Raw genomic sequence first — 23,090 nt, 5'->3', positions numbered from 1 at the left:
TTTGTCACATGCTGCCACCATGGTACACTGTCTCAACACAGATCCAAAAGCCATGCACTGGAACTTCTAGAACTTGGAGACTACGTGCTCTTTTAAACCTATTGTCTTGGGCATTCAATCCAAAGATGGAAAGGAAACAGAAGTAAGTCTGGGTTAAGAATCTCCTGAAAAAGCCTATTTTACAATATCCTGAAACCAGGGCCTCTGGCTAGTTTGGTCCCTAGAACTGAAAATAGAGGAAATTCTGAGTCTAGCACCATTTCCTTAAATTTGCATTCCTTCAGATTATGGTAGTGTACTTCTTCAGTCTATGGTAGTGTGCATCTTCAGTCTATGGGAGGGTGCTCCTGCAGTCTGCGGGTGGGTGCTCCCACCAGTATTAAAATCAAACAAAAGAAACAAGTTAAGTAAAGTCAAACAGAATGAATGAACAATACTACAGATGGCCATAGTATAATTCCTGGGGATGCAGGTGATAGCCTCCTCCAGCTCTGGTCTTCTGGCATCCCAACAGTATCCCTGGGGACTGTTGGGTCACAGGGGTCCCTGGCTTGCCTAGTGTTACATACACAACTGGTCTACCTGAAATGAGAATCCGTCCTGCTTCTGGATTGGCAGGACTAATAGTGTTCATCAAAAATGCCAATTCCATTTTCCTCCTAGTCTGAGGTGCAGGAACACATGGAGAGTAAGATGTGGAGGACAGGAGTCACCTACACATCCAGTCACCTTCTTCCTCTCTGGATATTTCCACACAGACTGAGAGGTGACTCATATCTGATTCTGCTCCACCCACCCCACACACTCATTTCCACATCCTTTCAACAGAAGGACAAAGAAATGGAGGGTGTCCATACCAGGAGCCAAGAAAACATACCTCACAGCATCTGTCCCATTTATGATGGTGACTCCAGGATCAGGGGAGGAAACAACAGCCGTGGGCTTGGTTAGGAACTGGGTAGTTGTTGTGTCACTGGTCGAGTGTTTTGTGATAATAAGGATGGGAAGCTCAGGCAGTCTTGTAGTAGGAATGATGTCAGGAGTGAACACATCTGAAGAACCTGAAGGAAAATGCAGGAGGTAGATGAATGAATGGGTGGATAGATAGTGGATGGATGGCTGGATAGATGGAAAGAGGGATAGAGGGATAGATGGAGGGAGGGACAAATGTCTGTTGTATGTAGACATGGAGGGATGAGTGGATGGATGGATTGATGGATGGACTGATGGACAGATAGACAGATGAGTAAGTGAAGAGAAATGGAGCTGAGGAAGGAAATGAACACAGCCATCCAAGAAGCACGGTTTTCTTTTGCTAAAATCCAAATTCTGAGTCAGAGGCAGTACAAAAGTAACAGCAGAAGAAAAGGAGGAAGGGTGGTAAGAGGTATGGGGAAAAAATTCTCAGGTCATTTGAGTTTGGGAAATCTCTCACATGCTGGTCCTCACTCTCTAACTACCCCATCCTCTCCCTGACACTCTTCGCAAAAGTCACATCACCCTCAAGTTGTCCTTTAATGGTATATTGTGTATGAGCCCTGTCTTGGGCTTGGAGCAGACTCTTCTGGTTCTAGGAAGGGAGGCCTGTTCCTTTCTACTCTGTGGTCCTTGACAAATCTACTGTTACTCTCTGGGGATGTTGAGCTCAGCCAAGGACCAGCTCTTCCTTAGAGAATTCAGAAATTCAAGGTGGGTCTCGTAAGTGCATTGGTCCCTACAGAAGTGAGCCTAGAGGTTGTTCCTCAGAAGCAAGTGTCACTTCAGGTCAACTGAGGCAGGGTCTGGATTTGAAAGAAGGTCTTCAAGTGGTTCATTCCCACAGCAAGGCCTGAGATGCACAGTTTGGAAGCCCATGGGAGGGTCACCAATGACATCGTGGGAGGAGGAGGGTAGATTTCAAGAGGCTTCCTAAGAATGTAACGTCTAAGTAGAGATTTGGGAAATATCTTCCAAGTCTACAGTTCAACTTTTATTGAACTGTGCTACCCAAGGGGAATCCATGTATAGGACCCCCCTCTTACTACTGGCCTGCAATGGATCTCAGATGAAGATTGTGAGGATTCTGGGAGAAAGCCAGGCTGCTGGAACCCCTGGCCCCCAATGCATCCTTACCTGACCTAACACCCACAGCTTGTACTCTGTAAGCCTGAACTGATTGCTGACCTATGTAAGAATTGGTTTTCCTCAGAGCTCAGATAGATTCGTGTCTTGTTTTGTTTTCACATGTTGTGTGGTCCATGGAACTCAAACTCGGTAAATGATCCCTGTGTGCCTGCTCACAAATTGTCACGTGAGTGTGGATACACAGGTGTGAGGCTGTATATGTCTTTAGAGGCCAGATATCAACCTCAGGTGTCATCCTTGAGGGTTCCTTACTTTTTGAGGCAGTGTGTCTCACCTTTCTCTTGAAATTCACTTATTCAGCTAGGCTGGCTGGCCAGTGGGGCACCACTGCAGGCTTTTTAATGTTAGTGCTGAGGGTTGAACTCAGATGGGCCTGGCTGGCTGTTTATCAGCTCTCCCTGCAGCCCTACCTGTACTGCACTTGACCATGCCACACACTGTCGACGCCTGTCTTAGGGCTTCTATTGCTGTGAAGAGACTATAACCATGGCAACTCTTAAGAAACGAAAACAATGAATTGGGGCTGGCTTACACCTCAGAGTTTTAGTCCAAAATCATTGTGGAGGGAATCACAGGGGCATGCAGGCAGACATGGTGCTGGAGAAAAAGCAGAGAGTTGTACATCTGGATCCAAAGGTAGCAGGAAGTGAGAGCTACCCTGGACCTACACAGAATCTGAAATCTCAAAGTTCTCCTTCAGTGACTTAAACTTCCTCCTACAAGGGCACACTTCCTACCAGTGCCATCCTGTAGGAGCCCACAGGGACCACTTTCATTCAAACCACCATAAGACCTTCTCTCCAACAAGGGCACACCTCCTACCAGTACCATTCTGTAGGAGCTTATAGGGACCACTTTCATTCAAACCACCATAATACCTAAGGTCTCTCCTACATGGACGGGACCTGGGTCAAAGTTTGGATGGGATGGTCAAAGTTTCAGGTACCCACTTGACCAAATATCTAGATAGCAGGGAGAGGGCTATGTTGAAGCTCTGAGCATCATAGACAAATGCAAGGAGCCTGGCACCTCTGCAGTTTTCAGAATGAGCTATGAATGGGTCCGGGGACCAGAGGAGGTCCTAGGACCGCCATCCCAACACTCGCAGGTTCTCACTCATTAAAGGTGGATCCAGGATGAGGACTCACATCTCTGACCCCTGAGCCTTCCTCACTGTCTCTCTCACTCCTATGTCACCTTGCTCAGTGACTGCCTTCATCTGCTCTGGGGTCTCTGTGTGCTGGAGCCCACTGTCCCTAGAGAGGGTTCTGATGGACTTACAGGTAAGGGACAGTCAGGAATGGAAGGCTGTGAATGCTTGGGGGAACTTTAAGATTCTTCCAATGGTATCTGTGGGATAGCTCAGCAGACGAAGGCTCTCGCTGCCAAGCCTGATGACCTAAATTCACTCCACGTGGTAGAAGGAGAGAACCGAGTCCTGAAAGAACATTTGCCAGTCCACCATAACATGAGCATGCACACACATACAATTATATTCTGTTGCCAACAGCTGCAAAAGTGTTTTTACCAGAAACTGGTTCTTACCAGTTTCTCCACAGATGCCAGCAGGCCTGTGTCCTAGGGTTGGCCCCAAACTTAATGAGCTGATGGCCTTGGGAGAGGGGGTCTTTCTTTGTTCCTCAGTTTTCAGCTACTAGAGGAGTGGTTTTCAACCTTCCTTAATGCTGTGACACTGATACAGTTCCTCATGCTGAGGTGACCCTTAATCAGAAAATTATTTTGTTGCTACTCTGCAAGTGTAATTTTGCTACTATGATGAATCATAATATAAATATCTGACATGAGACCCCTGTAGGGCTCTTGACCCACAGGTTGAGAACCTCTCTACTAGAGGAAGCAGTTTCTTGAGTCCTCTCCAACCCTGGAGCCTTGTGATTCAGGAAGGATGAGGGCCACATAGAAGGAAGAAGCTCACCTTTTGACACCACTAGGTAGATAGTGTTGAGAGCAGTGACGTTGCCAGGATCTCCAATGATCCCACAGTGGTAGATGCCCGAGTCACTCATCTTCAGCTCAGTCATGGTGACAGTGAAGGAGTTGTACAAAGAACTCTGGATGGAGAATCTTAGCTTCTTGGCACCTGTACTGTCATGCCATACTGGGAGTTTACAAAAGTTTTCTAATATTTCCTTACACCAGATCTTCTCATGGGAGATGTATCTGGGATCATACCGGCATGTCACAGAAACAGTCTTGCCCTCCACTGTTTGAAGTATCTCTGGGTCCTGTGCGCAGGAGCCTGGAAAGACACACTTCATGTCAGAGAGCCCCATCCTCTGCAGCAGCAGGAGGAAATAGGTTCCCTTTTCAGGGAGAGACTTTCTTTGTGTCCATGCTCAGAATTTGCTTACAGCCAGTGGCTGGACACAGCCCCCCCCCCCATTTATTCTGCCTTCCCAAGCACAGAGCCCCATTGCATACACCTTCCACCCCCTGCCCTCTCCTCAGCCTTGTTCCTTCCCTCTGTCCTTGTCCCCTGTCCTCACCTGAAGCCAGGAGCAGCAGCATCACTGGGGAGAGCAGGTATGTGGCCTCCCAGGCCATCAGTCTGTTCTCCTCCTGAACTGGGATGGGGAACAAGAAAGGAGGGGTGCTCTGAAGAGAGGAGAGCAGTCCTGGGCAGGACTCAGGAGCCACCACAGCCAGTCCTGCAGGAACTGCTGAGGAAGTCAGAGACCTCTGTGGACAAGAGGGAGCCTGGCAAGGCCTTGTGGTCCTGTGGATCCTCCAGCCACAGGCTTGAGTCTCGGCCCCAGCACTGAACTAGATAAAGGCTCTCAGAGACTCTGTGATCCCCTTCCTTATAAGGTCAGGGCTGAGTAGGGCTGAGAGAGCAAAGAGGACAGTGAAGTAAGAGAATGCTCATTTCTCCTCCCCCGCCAATTCTCCCACTTCCTCTTTGGCTTAAAGTCTCTGTTCAGCACCAAAAAATGTACCCACTGATGGTGGGTGACAGAATTAGAGGGTCTTTGAAGACCTGGCTAGAACTCCAAGCCCAACTTGCTCTCATGTCAGACCCTTTCCACCAGCGCACCTGTACCATGTGGAGGAGAGGCCATGAGAGGAAAGGAGATAGACATTATTCTCTGTAACAGAAGAGCAAGGGTGTAGGCAGTAGCCAGATGGGGAATGGAAAATCTGGGCATGAAAGAAGACTTCAGAATGAGAGAAGGGAAAGGGGATCCCCAGGCCCAGTGTTACCTTCACATACCCAGCTTCCAACATACCACATTCACTGCTAAGAATTTGATGAATTCATCAAACACATTTTAAAAATAGCTGTTATGGAACAGCAAGATGTTTCAGCATGAGAGGATACTTGCTACCAAGATTGACCATCCTGAGTTTGAACCTATGACCCACAGGGTGGAATGAGAAACCCAATTCCCAACAGTTGTGACTTCAATTCCACACAGAGAAAAACTTAAAGTAATAAACATACATGTCATTACATGAGCTATGAAATATCAAATGTTCTTGCTGATAATTTACAATGAGAGAGATGAGATGAGATAGATAGCATGAAAAAAATAGAGCCATGGGTAGAGAGATTTTCACAGACCAACTGCTTGGTGAGGGTTGCTTTGCTGAGATAGAGGTGCAGGATATATATGACAATGAAACTTGCAGAATCAGGGGAAAGACTTGAACCATTTATTCAAGTCATACAAGGTACACAAGAAACCTTCTCTGACTTTTTACAAAGACTAACTTCAGCTGTAGAAAGGAGTATATCAGATTCCACAGCAAGGAAGGCAATAATTGAACCTTTAGCTTTTGAGAATGCAAATACTGAATTCAAGGAAGTAATCAGACCACTGAGGGCATGGTCAGCATTAATAGATGAGTGGATTAGATATACAACTGTTGTTGTATCTCACTCACCTGATATGACTGTAATAGGAGAAGCTGCCATAGACACCTAGAATTGACCCAAGATTTCAAATGTTTTAATTGTAGTGACTGGGGTAATCTCAGAAATGACTGTAGACTTCTGTGCAAACCCCACCAAGAGAGAGTTATCTCCCATCAGTGCTTTCACTTCTGATCACAGAGGTGAGATCTCCACATTCTCTTTGGAGAGAACCAGCTAGGAGCACAGAGGGCCTAAGATCAGTGGAACAGCTGGGACAGAAGTCTTCCTGCCACCATTTGCACCAGGGAGCCGGAAGACTCCACAGCCTTCTGTACATAGCCCGCCAGGGGGGAGTGATCTCCCAGAAGGCTTTCACTTTTGAGCACAGAGGTGAGATCTCCACCTTCTCTCTGGAGGGGACCCAGCTAGGAGCACACAGGGCCAAAGATCAGTGGAGCAGCTGGGATGGAAGTCTTCCCGGCCAACGCCATTTGCACCAGGGAGCTGGGAAACTCCATAATCTTCTATTCATAGCCCCCCAGGAGAAAGAGATCTCCCAGCCGCACTTTCACTTTTGAGCTCAGAGAAGTAAGGACACAGGCTTACAGGCCCACAGGAGGAACAAACTCCAGCCAGAGACAAGAATACCAACTAGCACCAAATGGCAAAAGGCAACACAAGAACCCTACCAACAGAAGCCAAGGCCACATGGCAACATCAGAACCCATTTCTCTCACTGCAGCAAGTCCCGGATACCCCAACACCCCAGAAAAGCAAGAGTTGGATTTGAAATTGCATCTCATGATGCTGATAGAGGGCTTCAAGAAAGACTTAAATAACACCCTTAAAGAAATACAGGAGAACATCAGTCAACAGGTAAAAGCTCTTAAAGAGGAAACACAAAAATCCCTTAAAGAAATATAGGAGAACATGGGTCAACAGGCAGAAGCCCTTAAAGAAGAAACACAAAAATCCCTTAAAGAATTACAGGAAAGCACAATCAAGTGAAGGAACTGAACAAAACCTTCCAGGATCTAAAGGTGGAAGTAGAAACAATAAAGAAATCACAAAGTGAGACATCTCTGGAGATAGAAAACCTTAGAAAGAATCCAGGAGTCATAGATGCAAGCATCAACAACAGAATACAAGAGATATAAGAAATAACCTCGGGTGCTCAAGATACCGTAGAAAACATTGACTCAACAGTCAAAGAAAATGCAAAATGCATAAAGCTGGTAACTCAAAACATCCAGGAACTCTGGGAAATAATAAGAAGACCAAACCTAAGGATTATAGGTATAGACAAGAGTGAGGATTTACATCTTAAAGGCCCAGTAAATATCTTCAACAAATTGTAGAAGAAAACTTCCCTAACCTAGAGAAAGAGATGCCCATGAACAAAAGCCCTCAGAACTCCAAACAGAGTAGACCAGATCAGAAAATCCTCCTGGCACATAATAATCAAAACACCACATTCACTAAACAAAGAATGAATATTAAAAGCAGTAAGGGAAAAAGGGCAGTTAACTTATAAAGGCAGACCTATCAGAATCACACCAAGACTTCTCACCAGAGACGATGAAAGCTAGAAGATCCTGGGAAGACTTCATACAGATCCTAAAAGAACACAAATGCTAGGTAGGCTCCTATACCCAGCAAAACTCTCAATCATCATAGATGGAGAAACCAAGATATTCCATGATAAAACCAAATATGCACAATATCTGTCCACAAATCCAGCCCTACAAAGGATAATTAAAGGAAAATGCCAATACAAGGAGGGAAACTACACCCTAGAAAAAGCAAGAAAGTAATCTTCCAACAAATCCAAAAGAAGATACTCACACAAACATAAAAATAGCATCAGAACTAACAGGAAACAACAATCACTATTCCTTCATATTTCTTAACAGCAGTGGACTCAACTCCCCAACAAAAAGACATAGACTAATGAAATATTTCTCATGTAAATCTTCAGTTTTATCAGAAAATGTTTGTAATTCCCCTTTTAATTAATTTAGTAATTTCTTTTATGTCTAGCATTTTATCTGCACGATTTTTCATGATAATCTTCAATTTTAATATGCCTTTCTATATACTTCCTCCATTTTATCTGAAGTGTTTCCAATGTAAATCTTTGATTTTATCACAAATGTTTTTAATTCCACCTTCAATTAATTTAGAGAGTTTTTACATCAACCATTTTTTATGTAAAGTTTTCCATGAAATAGTCAATTTTAATGTGTTTGTCTATTTACTTCTTGAATTTTACCAGAAATACTTTCCATGTAAATCTTCAATGTTATCTGAAAATATTTATAATTCCACCTCCAAGCAACTTAGAATTATCTTTATGCCTATCATTTTATCTACATAATTTCCATGATAATCTTTAATTTTAACATGCTTTTCTATGTATTTCTATAATTTTATCAGAAATATTTTTCATGTAAATCTTCAAGTTTATCAGAAAATGTTTATAATTCCACTTTTAATCAACTTAGGAATACTTTTATGCCTACCATTATTATATCTTTATAAAATTTTCCATGATAATCTTCAATTCTAACATGTTTTTCTACATTTTCTACAATTTTACAGAAATATTTTCCACATAAATCTTCAATTCTATCATAAAATGTTTTTATCCCATATTTCAATTAATTTAGTAATGTTTTACATGTCTACCACTTTACTCGTTAAAATTGTCCATTTTAACGTGTTTATCTGAAATATTTTCCAAGTAAATCATTAATTTTATCATAAAGTGTTTTTACTTCCCTTTACTTCCCTTTTCCATAAATAAAAAAATTAAAAAAAAAGAAATAATTGTAGAAAGAGAATAAAACAAAGAAATACCAAAAGGAAGCCTATGCCTTTTGGAATATTTCAAAGGTGTGGCAAAGGCTGACATTTGCTAGGGAATGTACAGCAACAACAGACAAATGGGGCAACATCCTGCCAAAAAGCTCCCAGGGGGCCCTCTCGCAAGCTCCAGTGCCAGGCAGGGAGAGTTCTCTTTCTCAGGACAATTAAGTGTCACTGCTTCAAAAATGGATGTTCTGAGACCAGACAAGGTTGAGGCAAGTTCTATAGACAATTCAGAAAGCCTCAAAGAGACCCAAAAAATGAATATTTTGGCAAACTTCTATAGATGATCAAAGACCATAACTAAGAATATTAGTAAACAATATTGAGATTGAAAGAATGATTGACACTGGAGCAGATGCCACCATTGTCTCTCCAAAATCTTGTCCTGTAAGTTGGCCACTTCAAGAAGTAGACATCCAAATTCAAGGAGTTGAGACCCTATCCCAAATAAAGCAGAGTCCAGATGGCTTAAATGTATAGGACCAGAAGGTCAGCTAGGAAAATTGAGGCTGTGTTTGTTTGTTTGTTTATTTGTTTTGTGCCAGCACTATACTGGTTTTGCTACTATGGCTGTTGTGCTTATACAAAGGTAAGGAGGAGAGGAATATGTTTTGGTGGAGGTGTCGTCAGGTATAGGGGAAGAGGGGCTCTGCCGGCCCATGCTGAGGCATCCCTTTCCCCTGAGGGACCAACCACAGGTTATAGTATAGAATACAGTTTAGTTAGGGCATGAGGAGGGGAGTTGTGAGGGTAGTAGAGACAGAAAGGCAGAGACAGGGGGAAAGAGAGAGAGTGAAAGAGAGAGAAAGAGAGATTAAGACAGAGAAAGAGACAGACAGAGAGAGAGAAAGAGAGAGAGAGAGAGAGAGAGAGAGAGAGAGAGAGAGAGAGAGAGTATAGAAATAGAGGAGTAGAGGCTGGCCATGATCATAGAGAGAAGGGGAGGGCATGGGAATGTGAAGAGAGGGGGAAAGGGTGAGAGGTCAGAGCAGGAGCAATAAGGCAAGAGCAAGAGATCCCAGAGAGGTCGAGTATCCCCTTCTATAGTGAGTCAGGCACACCTGGTTGTTGCCAGGTAACTGTGGGTGGGAGCTAAGACAAAATGCTAACAAAGCCTCTATAGTATAACTTGATATGAGAGATGGTGATATCTGTGTTGGTGTTTTTATTATTCAGAACTGTTCTGGCTATACAGGGACCTTTTATGCTTCCACATGAATTTTAAGATTGTTTAACCAATTTATGTGAAGAGTTACACTGGACTTTTGACAGAAACCACATTCAATCTGAAGATTGCTTTTGGAAAAATGTCCATGTCTGCTATTTAAATTTTACCAATCTATGTGCACAGGAGGTCTCTTAGGTGTCTCCTTCAATTTATCTCTTAGCATTTTAAAGAACATATGTGTGGGCATTTCTGGGAAAGTGCATTTGGAGGCCAGTGGTCAGCTTTGGATGTTACTCCTCGAGAGCCATCCACTGTCTTCTTAGACACAGGCTCTCAGGCTGGCCTGGAACTAGCCATGTCTACTAGACTGCAGGCCAGCAAAACCTAGGAAACAACATGTGTCTGTCTCTATAGAGGTGGAATTAAAGTCTGCACATTGTAACCAGCACATCCACACAGTTTCTGTGCATTGGTTTGGGTTATCAAGCTTTCATGGCAAGGACTACACCAACCTCGCCTTGGCTGGAGCACAGGCTCCTGCTCAGTGTAGAGAGACTCTCTTATAAGCATTACCTATCAATAAAGAAGCCTGTGGACAATGAGCTGAGGCAGGAGATAGGAAGTTGGAAGAGAGAGAGAGAAGTTCTGAGAAAGAGAGGTAGGAGAGATTTGCCCTGGGAAACCAGACATAAGAAGACAAGGAGAGGCACTCTAACAGTCCCAGGATCAGAGAATCAGAGGTGAGGAAGCCACAACAACTGTCCCAACACAGGGAGTAACTGGGAACAGTGGGACCCAGGCAAGCAGGAACTCTGCCAGAACAGTGGCACAGGTTCCTTCCAGTCCATCTGGGCTAGTGCCCTGAATAGACCTTGGCCACACACTCTGCAGCCCGTCCCATAACACCCAGAGGAATCTCCACTCCCAGGTGCTTTTACATGTCCAGGATCACAGGATCCCAAGATCCCAAGATCCCAGGAGTTTGGTCACACCAGGATCTCAGGATCCCAGAGGCAGCTTGACTCCCAGGAGCTTGGACACACCTAGTATCTCAGGATCACAGGATCCTAGAATCACAGGATTCCAGAGAGAGCTTGACTCTGAGGAGTTCTGACACAACCAGGGCCACAGGAAGGACAGGCTTCAGTCAGACATATCAGGGGGCTGTTAGCGCTACAGAAAATCAGATGGCTGGAGGCAAGTGTACAAACATAAGCAAAGAAACCAATGTTACTTGGCATCATCAGAACCCAATTCTTCCACCATAGCAAATCCTGGATACACCATCACACTGGAAAAGCAAGATTCAGATCTAAAGTCACTTCTCATGATGATCAGGGAGGACTTGAAGAAGGGCTTACATATCTCCCTTAAAGAAATACAGGAGAACACATGTAAACAGCTGGAAGCCCTTGGAGAGGAAACACAAAAATCCCTTAAAGAATTAAAGGAAAACTCAATCAAACAGGTGAGGAAATGAACAAAACTATCCAGGATCTAAAAATGGAACTAGAAACAATAAAAAATTACAAAGTAAGACAACCCCTGGAGATAGAATACCTAGGAAAGAGATCAGGAGTCATAGATGCAAGCATCACCAACAGAATTCAAGAGATAGAAGAGAGAATCTCAGTTGCAGAAGATACCATAGAAAACACTGACACAACAAAGAAAACACAAAAAGCAAAAAGCTCCTAACCCAAAACATCCAGGAAATTCAGGACACAATGAGAAGAGCAAACCTAAGGATTGTAGGTATAGGAGAGAGTGAAGATTCCCAACTTAAAGGGCTAGTAAATATCTTCATCAAAATTATAGAAGAAAACTTCCCTAACCTAAAGAAAGATATGCCCATGAAAATACAAGAAGCCTACAGAACTCCAAATAGACTGGACCAAAAAATTCCTCCCAAGCACAGGACCAGATGGCTTCAGTGCAGAATTCTACCAGACCTTCAAAGAAGAGTTAACACCAATACTCTTCAAACTATTCCACAAAATAGAAACAGAAGGAACACTACCCAATTCCTTCTATGAAGCCACAATTATGCTGATACCAAAGCCACACAAAGATCCAACAAAGAAAGAGAACTTCAGACCAATTTCCCTTATGAACATCGATGCAAAAATACTCAATAAAATTCTTGCCAACCGAATCCAAGAACACATCAAAACGATCATCCACCATGATCAAGTAGGCTTTATCCCGGGAATGCAGGGTTGGTTCAATATACAAAAATCCATCAATACAATCCACTACATAAACAAACTCAAAGAACAAAACCACATGGTCATTTCATTGGATGCTGAAAAAGCATTTGACAAAATTCAGCATCCCTTCATGCTTAAAGTCTTGGAGAGAACAGGAATTCAAGGCCCATACCTAAACATAGTAAAAGCAATATACAGCAAACCGGTAGCCAGCATCAAACTAAATGGAGAGAAACTTGAAGCAATCCCACTGAAATCAGGGACCAGACAAGGCTGCCCCCTTTCTCCTTATCTTTTCAATATTGTACTTGAGGTACTAGCTCGGGCAATTCGACAACATAAGGAGGTCAAAGGGATACAAATTGGAAAGGAAGAAGTCAAACTATCATTATTTGCAGACGACATGATCGTCTACCTAAGTGACCCAAAGAACTCCACTAGAGAGCTCCTACAGCTGATAAACAACTTCAGCAAAGTGGCAGGTTATAAAATCAACTCAAGCAAATCAGTGGCCTTCCTATACTCAAAGGATAAGCAGGCTGAGAAAGAAATTAGGGAAATGACCCCCTTCACAATAGCCTCAAACAGTATAAAGTATCTTGGGGTGACTCTTACCAAACATGTGAAAGATCTGTATGACAAGAACTTCAAGACTCTGAAGAAGGAAATGGAAGAAGACCTCAAAAAATGGGAAAACCTCCCATGCTCATGGATCGGTAGAATCAATATAGTTAAAATGGCCATTTTGCCAAAAGCAATATACAGATTCAATGCAATACCCATCAAAATCCCAACTCAATTCTTCACAGAGTTAGAAAGAGCAATTATCAAATTCATCTGGAACAACAAAAAACCCAGGATAGCTAAAACTATTCTCAGCAACAAAAGAAAATCTGGGGGAATCAGTATCCCTGACCTCAAGCAATACTACAGAGCAATAGTGTTAAAAACTGCATGGTATTGGTACAGTGACAGACAGGAGGATCAATGGAACAGGATTGAAGATCCAGAAATGAACCCACACACCTATGGCCACTTGATCCTCGACAAAGAGGCTGAAAACATCCAATGGAAAAAAGATAGCCTTTTCAACAAATGGTGCTGGTTCAACTAGAGGTCAGCATGCAGAAGAATGCGAATTGATCCATCCTTGTCTCCTTGTACTAAGCTCAAATCCAAATGGATCAAGGACCTCCACATAAAGCCAGACACTCTGAAGCTAATAGAAAAGAAACTGGGGAAGACCCTTGAGGACATCGGTACAGGGAGAAAGTTTCTGAACAGAACACCAATAGCATATGCTCTAAGAGCAAGAATTGACAAATGGGACCTCATAAAATTACAAAGTTTCTGTAAGGCAAAGGACACCATCAAGAAGACAAATCGGCAACCAACAAATTGGGAAAAGATCTTCACCAATCCTACATCAGATAAAGGGCTAATATCCAATATATATAAAGAACTCAAGAAGTTAGACTCCAGAAAACCAAACAACCCTATTAAAAAATGGGGTACAGAGTTAAACAAAGAATTCTCACCTGAAGAACTTCGGATGGCGGAGAAGCATCTTAAAAAATGCTCAACTTCATTAGTCATTAGGGAAATGCAAATCAAAACAACCCTAAGATTTCATCTTACACCAGTCAGAATGGCTAAGATTAAAAATTCAGGAGACAGCAGGTGTTGGAGAGGGTGTGGAGAAAGAGGAACACTCCTCCACTGCTGGTGGGGTTGCAAATTGGTACAACCACTCTGGAAATCAGTCTGGCGGTTCCTCAGAAAACTGGGCACCTCACTTCCAGAAGATCCTGCTATACCACTCCTGGGCATATACCCAGAAGACTCCCCACCATGTAATAAGGATACATGTTCTACTATGTTCATAGCAGCCCTATTTATAATTGCCAGATGTTGGAAAGAACCCAGGTATCCCTCAACAGAAGAGTGGATGCAAAAAATGTGGTATATCTACACAATGGAGTACTATTCAGCCATTAGAAACAATGAATTCATGAAATTCTTAGGCAAATGGATGGAGCTAGAGAATATCATACTCAGTGAGGTAACCCAGACTCAAAAGGTGAATCATGGTATGCACTCACTAATAAGTGGATATTAACCTAGAAAACTGGAATACCCAAAACATAATCCACACATCAAATGAGGTACAAGAAGAAAGGAGGAGTGGCCCCTGGTTCTGGAAAGACTCAGTGAAACAGTATTCAGCAAAACCAGAACGGGGAAGTGGGAAGGGGTGGGTGGGAGGACAGGGGAAGAGAAGGGGGCTTACGGGACTTTCGGGGAGTGGGGGGGCTAGAAAAGGGGAAATCATTTGAAATGTAAATAAATTATATCGAATAAAAAAAATTAAAAAAAAATTCCTCCCATCACATAATAATCAAAATGCCAAATGCACTAAACAAAGAAAGAATATTAAAAGCAGTAAGGGAAAAAGGTCAAGTAACATATGAAAGGCAGGCCTATCAGAATTACATCAGACTTCTCACCAGAGACTATGAAAGCTAGAAGATCCTGGGCTGATGTCATACAGACCCTAAGAGAACACAGATGCCAGCCCAGGCTGCTAAATCCAGAAAAACTCTCAATTACCATAGACGGAGAAAGCAAGATATTCCAGGACAAAACCAAGTTTGCACAATATCTTTCCACAAATCCAGCCCTACAAAGGATAATAGATGGAAAACATCAACATAAGAAGGGAAACTACACCCTAGAAAAAGAAAGAAAGTACTCTTTCAACAAACCCACACAAACATAATTACACTTCTAACAACAAAAATTACAGGACGTAATCACTTTTCCTTAATATCTTTTAATATGAAAATTAATATTACCAACATATATTTTTTTAATTCGATATATTTTTTATTTACATTTCAAATGATTTCCCCTTTTCTAGCCCCCCACTCCCCGAAAGTCCCATAAGCCCCCTTCTCTCCCCCTGTCCTCCCACCCACCCCTTCCCACTTCCCCGTTCTGGTTTTGCCGAATACTGCTTCACTGAGTATTTCCAGAACAAGGGGCCACTCCTCCTTTCTTCTTGTACCTCATTTGATGTTTGGATTATGTTTTGGGTATTCCAGTTTTCTAGGTTAATATCCACTTATTAGTGAGTGCATACCATGATTCACCTTTTGAGTCTGGGTTACCTCACTTAGTATGATGTTCTCTAGCTCCATCCATTTGCCTAAGAATTTCATGAATTCGTTGTTTCTAATGGCTGAATAGTACTCCATTGTGTAGATATACCACATTTTTTGCATCCACTCTTCTGTTGAGGGATACCTGGGTTCTTTCCAGCATCTGGCAATTATATAGGGCTGCTATGAACATAGTAGAGCATGTATTCTTATTACATGGTGGGGAATCCTCTGGGTATATGACCAGGAGTGATATAGCAGGATCTTCTGGAAGTGAGGTGCCCAGTTTTCTGAGGAACCGCCAGACTGATTTCCAGAGTGGTTGTACCAATTTGCAACCCCACCAGCAGTGGAGGAGTGTTCCTCTTTCTCCACACCCTCTCCAACACCTGCTGTCTCCTGAATTTTTAATCTTAGCCATTCTGACTGCTGTAAGGTGAAATTTCAGGGTTGTTTTGATTTGCATTTCCCTAATGACTAATGAAGTTGAGCATTTTTTAAGCTGCTTCTCCGCCATCTGAAGTTCTTCAGGTGAGAATTCTTTGTTTAACTCTGTACCCCATTTTTAATAGGGTTGTTTGGTTTTCTGGAGTCTAACTTCTTGAGTTCTTTATATATATTGGATATTAGCCCTCTATCTGATGTAGGATTGGTGAAGATCTTTTCCCAATTTGTTGGTTGCCGATTTGTCCTCTTGATGGTGTCCTTTGCCTTACAGAAACTTTGTAATTTTATGAGGTCCCATTTGTCAATTCTTGCTCTTAGAGCATACGCTATTGGTGTTCTGTTCAGAAACTTTCTCCCTGTACCGATGTCCTCAAGGGTCTTCCCCAGTTTCTTTTCTATTAGCTTCAGAGCGTCTGGCTTTATGTGGAGGTCCTTGATCCATTTGGATTTGAGCTTAGTACAAGGAGACAAAGATGGATCAACTCGCATTCTTCTGCATGCTGACCTCTAGTTGAACCAGCACCATTTGTTGAAAAGGCTATCTTTTTTCCATTGGATGTTTTCAGCCTCTTTGTCGAGGATCAAGTGGCCATAGGTGTGTGGGTTCATTTCTGGATCTTCAATCCTGTTCCATTGATCCTCCTGCCTGTCACTGTACCAATACCATGCAGTTTTTAACACTATTGCTCTGTAGCATTTCTTGAGGTCAGGGATACCGATTTCCCAAGAATTTCTTTTGTTGCTGAGAATAGTTTTAGCTATCCTGGGTTTTTTGTTATTCCAGATGAATTTGATAATTGCTCTTTCTAACTCTGTGAAGAATTGAGTTGGGATTTTGATGGGTATTGCACTGAATCTGTATATTGCTTTTGGCAAAATGGCCATTTTAACTATATTGATTCTACCTATCCATGAGCATGGGAGGTTTTCCCATTTTTTGAGGTCTTCTTCCATTTCCTTTTTCAGAGTCTTGAAGTTCTTGTCATATAGATCTTTCACATGTTTGGTAAGAGTCACCCCAAGATACTTTATACTGTTTGTGGCTATTGTGAAGGGGGTCATTTCCCTAATTTTTTTCTCAACCTGCTTATCCTTTGAGTATAGGAAGGCCACTGATTTGCTTGAGTTGATTTTATAACCTGCCACTTTGCTGAAGTTGTTTATCAGCTGTAGGAGTTCTCTAGTGGAGTTTTTTGGGTCACTTAGGTAGACTATCATGTCATCTGCAAATAATGATAGTTTGACTTCTTCCTTTCCAATTTGTATCCCTTTGACCTCCTTATGTTGTCGAATTGCCCGAGCTAGTACCTCAAGTACAATATTGAAAAGATAAGGAGAAAGGGGGCAGCCCTGTCTAGTCCCTGATTTTAGTGGGATTGCTTCAAGTTTCTCTCCATTTAGTTTGATGTTGGCTACCGGTTTGCTGTATATTGCTTTAACGATGTTTAGGTATGGGCCTTGAATTCCTGTTCTTTCCAAGACTTTAAGCATGAAAGGATGCTGAATTTTGTCAAATGCTTTTTCAGCATCCAATGAAATGACCATGTGGTTTTTTTCTTTGAGTTTGTTTATGTAGTGGATTGCATTGATGGATTTCCGTATATTGAACCAACCCTGCATCCCTGGGATAAAGCCTACTTGATCATGGTGGATGATCGTTTTGGTGTGTTCTTGGATTCGGTTGGCAAGAATTTTATTGAGTATTTTTGCATCGATGTTCATAAGGGAAATTGGTCTGAAGTTCTCTTTCTTTGTTGGATCTTTGTGTGGTTTTGGTATCAGCGTAATTGTGGCTTCGTAGAAGGAATTGGGTAGTGTTCCTTCTGTTTCTATTTTGTGGAATAGTTTGAAGAGTATTGGTGTTAACTCTTCTTTGAAGGTCTGATAGAATTCTGCACTGAAACTATCTGGTCCTGTGCTTTTTTTTGGTTGGAAGACTTTCTATGACTCCTTCAATTTCTTTAGGCGTTATGGGACTGTTTAGATGGTCTAGTTGGTCCTGATTTAATTTTGGTATTTGGTATCTGTCAAGGAAATTGTCCATTTCCTCCAGATTCTCCAGTTGTGTTGAGTACAGGCTCTTGTAGTAGGATCTGATGATTTTTTGGATTTCCTCAGTTTCCGTTGTTATATCTCCCTTTTCATTTCTAAGTTTGTTAATTTGGATACTTTCTCTGTGCCCTTTGGTCAGTCTGGCTAAGGGTTTATCTGTCTTGTTGATTTTCTCAAAGAACCAGCTTGTGGGAAGCCACTTTATCCAGCGCTGTTGCAAGACGGCGCTGACAGGAAATATTTAGTCCTGGTAAACAACTTTAACACACGTGCAAACAACTTTAACACACGTGCAGTTGGTAAACAACTTTAACACACGTGCAGTATGGCTTTGCTATGACTCAACATTGGCATGCTAATGAGGTGAACCTTAGTTCTCCTATCACAATGCGACATGCCCCTAAGCGAGGGCTGCTGGCCTATATAAGGGCGTCAAAAGACAGGCTCCGGGCCCCCGTGTAAAAGAAGAAAAGGAAGGTCCTAAATAAAGTGCTGCAGAGAAGAACCTGGTTGTGTCACGTCTTTCCTTGCGGGACAAGTTTAGGCGCCGACAGTTGGTGGCCCGTCCGGGGAAGGTTCAGAACTCTCAGCCTCAGGAGTGGTACCGAAAAGCTGTACAGTAAAGAGTGTCCGCAGAAGAATCCTGCAGAAGAATCCTGTTGACGTGTGTCGTTCATGCTGGCGAGAGGATAGGCGCGCGACACCAGCTCCTGGTTTTGTTGATTCTTTGTATGGTTCTCTTTGTTTCTACTTGATTGATTTCGGCCCTGAATTTGATGATTTCCTGCCTTGTACTCCTCCTGGGTGAAATAGCTTCTTTTTGTTCCAGGGCTTTCAGGTGTGTCATTAAGCTGGTAATGTATGCTCTCTCCATTTTCTTTTTGGAGGCACTCGGGGCTATGAGTTTTCCTCTTAGCACTGCTTTCATTGTGTCCCATAGATTTGGGTATGTTGTGTCTTTTCATTGTGTTCTAAAAAGTCTTTAATTTCTTTCTTTATTTCTTCCTTGACCAAGGTATCATTGAGTAGAATATTGTTCAGTTTCCACGTGTATGTGCGTTTTCTGTTGTTTTTGTTGCTATTGAAGACCACTTTTACTCCATAGTGATCTGATAGGAGACATGGGATTAGTTCGATCTTCTTATATTTGTTGAGGTCTGTCTTGTGACCTCAACAAAATATGGTCGATTTTGGAGAAGGTACCATGAGGTGCTGAGAAAAAGGTATATTCTTTTGCTTTAGGATAGAATGTTCTATATATATTTGTTAAATCTAATTGGTCCAAAGCTTCAATTAGTTTCATTGTGTCCCTGTTTAGTTTCTGGTTTCCTGATCAGTCCATTGAGCAAAGTGCAGTGTTGAAGTCACCCACAATTATTGTGTTAGGTGCAATGTGTGCTTTGAGCTTTAATAAAGTTTCTTTTACGAAAGAGGGTGCCCTTGCATTTGGAGCATAGATGTTCAGGATTGAGAGTTCTTCTTGTTGTATTTTTCTTTTGACCAGCACAAAGTGTCCCTCAGAATCTCTTTTGATGACTTTGGGTTGAAAGTCAATTTTATCTGATATTAAAATGGCTACTCCAGCTTGTTTCCTGAGACCATTTGCTGGTAAAATTGTCTTCCAGCCTTTTACTCTAAGGTAGTGTTTGTCTTTGACCCTGAGGTGTGTTTCCTGTAAGCAGCAAAATGTAGGGTCCTGTTTACGTATCCAGTCAGTTAGTCTATGTCTTTTTATTGGGGCATTGAGTCCATTGATGTTAAGAGATATTAAGGAATAGTGATTGTTACTTCCTGTCATTTTTGACGTTATTGTTTAAATTTGATTGGTTAACTTCTTTTGGGTTTGATGAAAGGTTATTATCTTGCTTTTTCCAGGGTGAAGTTTCCCTCCTTGTATTGGTGTTTTCCTCCTATTATCCTTTGTAGGGCTGGGTTTGTGGATAGATATTGGGTAAACTTGGTTTTGTCATGGAATATCTTAGTTTCTCCATCTACGGTGATTGAGAGTTTTGCTGGATATAGTAGTTTTGGCTGGCATTTGTGTTCTCTTAGAGTCTGCATGAGATCTGCCCAGGATCTTCTAGCCTTCATAGTCTCGGGTGAAAAGTCTGCTGTGATTCTGATAGGTCTTCCTTTATAAGTTACTTGGCCTTTTTCTCTTACTGCCTTTAATATTCTTTGTTTAGTACATTTGGTATTTTGATTATTATGTGACAGGAAGTATTTCTGTTCTGGTCCAGTCTGTTTGGAGTTCTGTAGGCTTCTTGTATATTCATGGGCATCTCTCTCTTTAGGTTAGGGAAGTTTTCTTCCATAATTTTATTGAAGATATTTGCTGGCCCTTTAAGTTGTAAATCTTCACTCTCATCTATGCCTATAATCCTTAGGTTTGGTCTTCTCATTGTGTCCTGGATTTCCTGGATATTTTGGGTTACAAGCTTTTTGCATTTTGCATTTTCTTTAACTGTTGAGTCCATGGTTTATATGGTATCTTCAGCATCTGAGATTCTTTCTTCTATCTCTTGTATTCTGTTGTTGATATTTGCATCTATGTCCCCTGATTTCTTCCCAAGGCTTTCTATCTCCAAAGTTGTCTCCCTTTGAGTTTTCTTAGTTGTTTCTACTTCTGATTTTAGATCCTGGATGGTTTTGCTTAGCTCCTTCACTTGCTTGTTTGTGCTTTCCTGTAATTCTTTAAGAGATTTTTGTGTTTCCTCTTTCATGACCTCAGCCTGTTGACCAAAGTTCTCCTGTATTTCTTTAAGTGTTTTTTTGCGTTTCCTCATTATTGGCTTTTGTATTCTCCTGGATTTCTTTCAATGATTTTTGTGTTTCCCTTGCAAGGGCTTCTAACTTTTGTTCCATTTTCTCCTGAATTTCTTTAAGTATGTCCTTCATGTGTTCCTGTACCAGCATCATGACCAGTGATTTTAAATCCAAATCTTGTTTTACTGGTGTGATGGGGTATCCAGGACATGCTGGTAAAGGAGAATTGGGTTCAGATGTTGCCATATTGCCTTGATTTCTGTTAGTGACATTCCTGCATTTGCCTTTTGCCATCTAGTTCTCACTGGTGTTAGTTGGTCTTGTCAATGCTGGACTCACCAGTGCAAGCTGCCCCTTCCCAGGTGGCCTCTGGTGCACAGCTTACCTCCTGCACTGCCTGGAGTCAGGGTGCTGTTGCCCAGGCTGTTCAGATCCCGAAGCAGACACCTGAAGGCTCCCGCTGGGGCCCGCTGGATTCACTGGAGCACACCGACTTCTCCCCGCTGGCCGCCCGGTAGCCCCTCTTGCCTCTTGCAGGACCTGGAGATGTGGTGTTGCCGCCCAGGCTGATCTGGATCCGGAAGCGGAGAGATCTGAGTGCTCCCGCCAGAGGCCTCAGGACTGGAACCTAAGCTCCTTGCCACAGGAGTGAGCTGTCACCAACATATCTTAATTGATTGAAATTTAAAAACACAAGGAATGAGAAATTTGTTGGCTGTCACCCAGTGATTTCTCTAATTGGCAAATAGAGAGATATGTCTAATATTGTACAATCCATACATACTTGTTTGTATGTGACAGTGTCTTGCTGTGGACCACTTAATGGTCTTGAAATCATGCTTCTCCTATCTTTTCTCTCTATAAGTAGGATTGTTTGATGTTTTTACCCTATACTATGGTTTTCAGAACAGCTTACATATTTCAAAATTATTTATACAGTCCAAAGGAATGTAGACAATGAATTTGGAAGGTGGCTTGTAAGAGAACAACAAAGAGTAAAACTGAATGCTTTGCTTGATATTTATAATTATTGTATCTATTTTGAAGAAGATGTCCTTATAAGTAACTCCTTTTCTGAGATGAATGCTTTTCAAAATCATCACAGCCAATGAACCAGAATCTTACCCTCATCTAATGTCTGTGCCACCCTGCAAGCAGAACCATTGTTCATTAAAACAGATGGATAGAGCATCTTAATACACACACTGTTTCTTAAATGAATGTAACGTCTTCCCTGTGGGCTGAGAATAATGACAATCACTCAAGTCAAATAGCTTTGACCATAGCATGAAATCTGTATCCAAATAATTGTGCCTGTAATTCATTCCTTGGAGCAGCATAACTGTCAGCTCTTAGCTTAGTTACTATGGAGGTAAAATCTTTGGTGATGGGAGGGACATTGGAGTACAGCCTTATTACAGTGAACTCCAATGTCTAAAAATTGTTCTTATTTTGGGTTTCTACTACAGTTAGAGCCAAGATTTTAAGCTGTACTAAAGACAAAATGAATAAACAAAACAAACAGACTTTATCTCTTTATGTTCATATAATATGTCCATTATTTTTATGATTAGTGTAAAATATATTGTGTTGAATATAATAAAAAATAAAAACCAAAATAAAAAAGACAAGGAGAGGAAACCAGCCATGTGCATGAACTGAGGTTAGAATAAAAGGGATTAAGTTCAGAGCTAGATAGAGAAGAAGCTGAAGTTTATGGCCTGCACATTTATTAATAAACAAGATGTCTCAGAGTCAGTACTGCAGGGAACAGAGAAGTCCTGGGTGGAAAAACTCAGGGAGAACAGCCTGGTTCTTTAGACAGGAAGAAAAATCAGTGACTGCATCAGTTCTCCAAAGACTCACCCAGAGCGCCAACATCAAGTGAATTCTACTGAGGCCTTTCCCAGCAAACTGAAGATTGTGGGGCTGTAAATACCCTGTGCTCAGCAATGCCACCCCAGGGTGGAGTTACACAGAGAGCCACATTAACAGAGAACCGTCCTTACGTGACAGAAGCATGCCTTAAGACCTGGGATCTTCACAGGAGGAGGGGAAAGTCTCCCTGACAGGAATGTGCTTTCCTGATCTGAGATGAGTGGTTCAGCCTCTGCTCAGCCTTCTGGGTGACATCAAGTGAGCTGAATACACTGTGGTGATATGTTTGCTCTTGGGAACCTTGGGATGAAGTTGGTTCTAGCCACTGATGAAAGAACTAATGTACCATTCTTTTCCTAGCCAAGGATCTCTTTGTCTGTAGAGCCCAAAGAGGTAGAAACAAGAAAATGCCAATGTGTCCCAGAGAAAGCCCTGAAGCCATAGGGCACTTGGGCTGAGACTGAGAGGTAAAGGGAGGTAAGTGGGAGTTAGAGGCACACAGGGGACAGTCTGAGACAGGATCCTGTCCCCCTGCC

General features: G+C 42.2%; 1 protein-coding gene across 5 annotated transcripts in view; it reads right to left on the bottom strand.

The window, feature by feature from the left end:
• Positions 1-23,090, bottom strand: part of LOC127692177 (triggering receptor expressed on myeloid cells 1-like) — a 78,546-nt gene that overhangs the window by 38,713 nt on the left and 16,743 nt on the right. For 2 of the 5 annotated variants that reach the window (XR_007979420.1, XR_007979419.1), the window contains exons 1-3: positions 4,632-4,967; positions 4,061-4,384; positions 878-1,061 (exon numbers count right to left, since the gene is read on the bottom strand). Coding sequence is in view for 3 of the 5 variants with exons in the window: in XM_052192270.1 (XP_052048230.1) it covers positions 878-1,061; positions 4,061-4,384; positions 4,632-4,689 (566 nt within the window). In the remaining 2 variants the exon portion in view is untranslated. Of the gene's footprint in view, positions 1-877; positions 1,062-4,060; positions 4,385-4,631; positions 4,971-23,090 lie in introns of those variants that run through there. The other 3 variants (XM_052192270.1, XM_052192271.1, XM_052192272.1) reach the window with 3 other exon arrangements.

This window comes from Apodemus sylvaticus, chromosome 9 (assembly GCF_947179515.1).
Source record: "Apodemus sylvaticus chromosome 9, mApoSyl1.1, whole genome shotgun sequence".
Lineage (NCBI taxonomy): Eukaryota > Metazoa > Chordata > Mammalia > Rodentia > Muridae > Apodemus > Apodemus sylvaticus.
This window is presented reverse-complemented; position numbering and strand designations above follow the sequence as displayed.